The sequence below is a fragment of the Stenella coeruleoalba genome (genome assembly GCF_951394435.1).
Source record: "Stenella coeruleoalba genome assembly, chromosome: 6".
NCBI lineage: Eukaryota > Metazoa > Chordata > Mammalia > Artiodactyla > Delphinidae > Stenella > Stenella coeruleoalba.
The window spans coordinates 109,865,147-109,868,625 of NC_137151.1; the positions used below are offsets into that span (position 1 = coordinate 109,865,147).

At 58.9% G+C, this 3,479-nt stretch overlaps 1 protein-coding gene across 1 annotated transcript; it reads left to right on the forward strand.

Annotated features, from left to right (window-relative positions):
* Positions 1-1,224: 1,224 nt before the first annotated feature.
* On the forward strand, positions 1,225-3,355 carry SPEGNB (SPEG neighbor; the record flags this gene model as incomplete). Its single annotated transcript, XM_079924625.1, has 4 exons — positions 1,225-1,352; positions 1,698-2,005; positions 2,593-2,734; positions 2,930-3,355. The coding sequence occupies 4 exons, from the start codon at positions 1,225-1,227 to the stop codon at positions 3,066-3,068; spliced, it is 717 nt and encodes a 238-aa protein (XP_079780751.1). The 3' UTR covers positions 3,069-3,355.
* Positions 3,356-3,479: the final 124 nt, after the last annotated feature.

Here is a 3,479-nt window from a genome sequence, read left to right on the forward strand (position 1 = left end):
TCCATTGGAAATGGCATGTGAACTGCTTGTTCCAAACCCGGAGGAGCAAAGGTAATTTATGTCAGCAGAGCCATGTCAAAATTGCTCTGATCAAAAGGTGACAGCGCTCCAGACCTGGGCAGGCAGTTACAAGGAATAGAAGCAAGGCTTACCTGGTGCCCTGGTCTGGGCAGACTGGACTCCAGGCAAGTCTCAGAGGGATTAACCCCTTCATCCCAGGTGCTCTGATGCCCCTATGCACCAGCTGATGCCCAGAGAGGGAGCTTGGCTTGGGCAGACCTAGAGTTTTAGAGTCAGTATTAGTGCCAATCTCCAGGGACAGTGTAGCCCAGCCTGACCGACCATGTCACATGGAGGGGAGTGAGTGGGAATGGGGTGGCAGGAGAGGATGCTGTTCCCCAAAGTCTTTAAGGTCCCCTCTAGGTTTATCTCAGTTTACCACCAGGAGGCACAGTGTGGAAATGACAACCCTAGACTCCTGGGGTGGGGGGAGTAAGGCGCTTCCAGATTGGTTCTGACTGCCACGTGACCCTCTCATAATTGGCTAGATGGACAGTGAAGTCCATCGCTATTCTGGCTTCAGTCAAGGGCACCTCCACAAACACTCGCACCCCTTCACTGACTGTGTCCAGGAAGGACACGTTGTCCCACTGTCCAGGGACTGACCTGAGTATAAACTACCCCAGCAAGGAGCTGAGTCTCTTGTCGACCTGAGGCCTTGTCTGTTCCTCCTGGGAGTGGGATGGCTACCTCCTGCTCTGGGAGGGCATGGGGCCACATCCAGCTGCGCAGCTGTCAGGGCGCTGACATGTGAGGCACCCCAGAGCCGCTCAGGTTTCCCCCCGGGGCTGCCCCTGTGGCTGAGTTAGCATCCCAGGCATTCTCAGGCTAAATAAGGAGCCTGTCTGGGTCAGGGGGCGGGGGCTGGGGTCCCCAGGGGCTTGGGGCAACCACGCCAAACAAGGCAAGGAGAGGAGAGATGTATAAAACCTGGGCCTGGGGCTGAGCACCTGCCCGCGCCCTTGCTGTGCCATCTGGAAGGGCTCCGAGCCTCCTGCTACACAGCCAGTGGACCCGAGTCCCGAAGTCAACCCCTCACGGTGAGTTCAGATCCTCAAGTCGGCCCTAGACACTCCCACGTCAGGAGATGTTCTGAATCTGCTGGGAAAGGGCTGAAGTTTGGAGTCTCTGTCAGCCTAGACCCCTTTGTTTTCTGTTCTCCAGATGTCCAAAGCAGCTCCTGCCAAAAAACGAGTGGCTGCAGCCCCGCCTCCAGGATGTACCCTGGATATCAAGGACCCCCAGGTCCAGAGAGCAGCCATTCGCATCCAGGCCTCTTACCGGGGCCACAGGTGAGGGGGAGCCCTGGAGAACCTCTGGAGGAAGGGAGCTGGAGCTGCAGAATGCTCATGACTGCATTTGGGGGATGGATGGGGGCTGAGCACAGTGTCATGGACCACTAGGGTCACTGGACTTAGGGGAGAGCAGTTACTGAGGTGTGGAAGGGTGGCTGACACAGAGTAGACAATTTTATTAGGGTAACAATTCAGTAGCCATCACCTTCCCTACCCACCCCCATGTTTAAGGGTCTAGTGGGCTGAGGGGGTGGGCAGGGGACGGTGTACGGATGGACAGGGCTGCAGGCCGGCCAGGGCCGTGTCATGGGAGCTCTGGGCCCTGACCTGGGCTGCGGGTAGGTCCCGGAAGGAGCTGCGCGAGAAGGGGCCACCGCGAGTGCTGGAGCCGCTGAAGGATGTGGTGCTGATTGAGGGCAGCGCGGCTAAGCTGACTTGCCGCATTTCGGCTTTCCCGGACCCATTCATCCGCTGGAGCAAGGACGGCAAGGAGCTGCGCGACGGGCCCAAGTATCGCTACGTCTTCGAGGACCCTGACGTAGTCGCACTGGTGGTGCGCGACGGCGAGCTGGCAGATCTAGGCCAGTACAGCATCAACGTAACCAACCCCTTCGGCCAGTGCTCGGACTCCGCACGCATCCTCGTGGAAGGTACGCGCGCCCTGGGTGCAGGGCCACCGTGCAGAGCAGCACCACACAGCGGGCGGCCGCAGCCGGCTCCAGCCGCGTTTACCTCTGAGCCTTGCCGAGTCCGGATGCGGATGTGACCCAGCCCCGGCACAGCCTAAGGCACGGAAAGGGCGCAGCGCCGGCCGCGCGCAGTCCTTTCCTACCCCAGAATTGTGTCCCATACAGTCTAAGAAGTCCGCTATGGGCTTCAGTCACTCGATTCCAGGGCCTCAAGGTCACAGCGAGCCAGAAGCAGAGCCAGGGTTAGAGCCCTGGTCTTCTGGCTCTCAGCCCAGGGCAATTTCCAAGGCGCCGGGAGATGTGTGAACATTCCCGGACTTTCACCCCTAGAATCTCTTTTGATCCTCCCTTCACCTCTGCGAAGGGCAGGGTTAGTCCCGTTTGACAGTTGACGAGATGATGCCCCAGAGAGGCTAAAGACTTGCTCAACGTCACACAGAGAGCTTAAATCCATCTCCTATTTAGAGCCGGGTATTAGCTGGGGAGGTGATGCCCCCTCCCGCCTCACCTCTAGGTTCCTCACTGGGTGGCCCTTTCCCTTCCTCTAGTACCGGCGAAGATTCAGAAGGGACCGAGTAACACTAAGGCGCGCAAAGGCACCACGGTAACGCTGACTGCCGAGATCATGGGCGAGCCTGCGCCCGACGTGGGCTGGACCAAGGACGGGGAAGACATCGATGAGGACGACAGGTGTGGGGGGGCGGGGCTTGTAGCAAGGACAGCGCCTGGAGCAGGAGCTTGGGCGGGCAGGGTCCAGAAACTGGAGGGAGTGGGATGGGGGCGGGGAATTTGGGAGGCGAAGAACAGAGCTGGATAGTTAGCTCGACCCGACCAGGGCGCGCGTAAACTGACCGCAGGCCCTGTCCTCCCCTTCTTCCCACCTAGAGTGTTTTTCGAGATCGGCAGTACCACCACGACGCTGACTATCCGCCGGGCCACGCCTGAGGACAGCGGCAAGTACGAGGTGTACGTGGAGAACAGCCTGGGCATGGACCAGAGCTTCGCTCGCGTGGACGTGGCCTGAAAGGGACACTCAGACACTTCACCCTGGCTGGAGCCCCGGGTGGGTGGGACAGACAACCCTCCTTCATCTTGCTTAATAAAGCTGCTCTCGCTGACCCTCCGCGTCTATTCGGTTCTTTTGAGACGCCATTTCCCCTGCATTTGCACCCACGCTTTATTCCCAGACCTACACCCCGAGGTCACAGAATGTTGAGGTCAGAATGTTTGGGGAGTGCCTAGTCCAGTGCTTCATTCTGCAGACAGTAAATCTGAGATAGAACTTCCCTCACGGTCAGAAGTTCCTTCACTTCCCAGACAGACTGGCAGAGGAGTCTACGACTCCGCCTTCTCTTCTTTTGTATGCCTCAAGCCCCACCCTCTCCTGGGGGTTTGCACTCTGGGCCCTCCCATTTCAAGGCTGGCCACACACCCC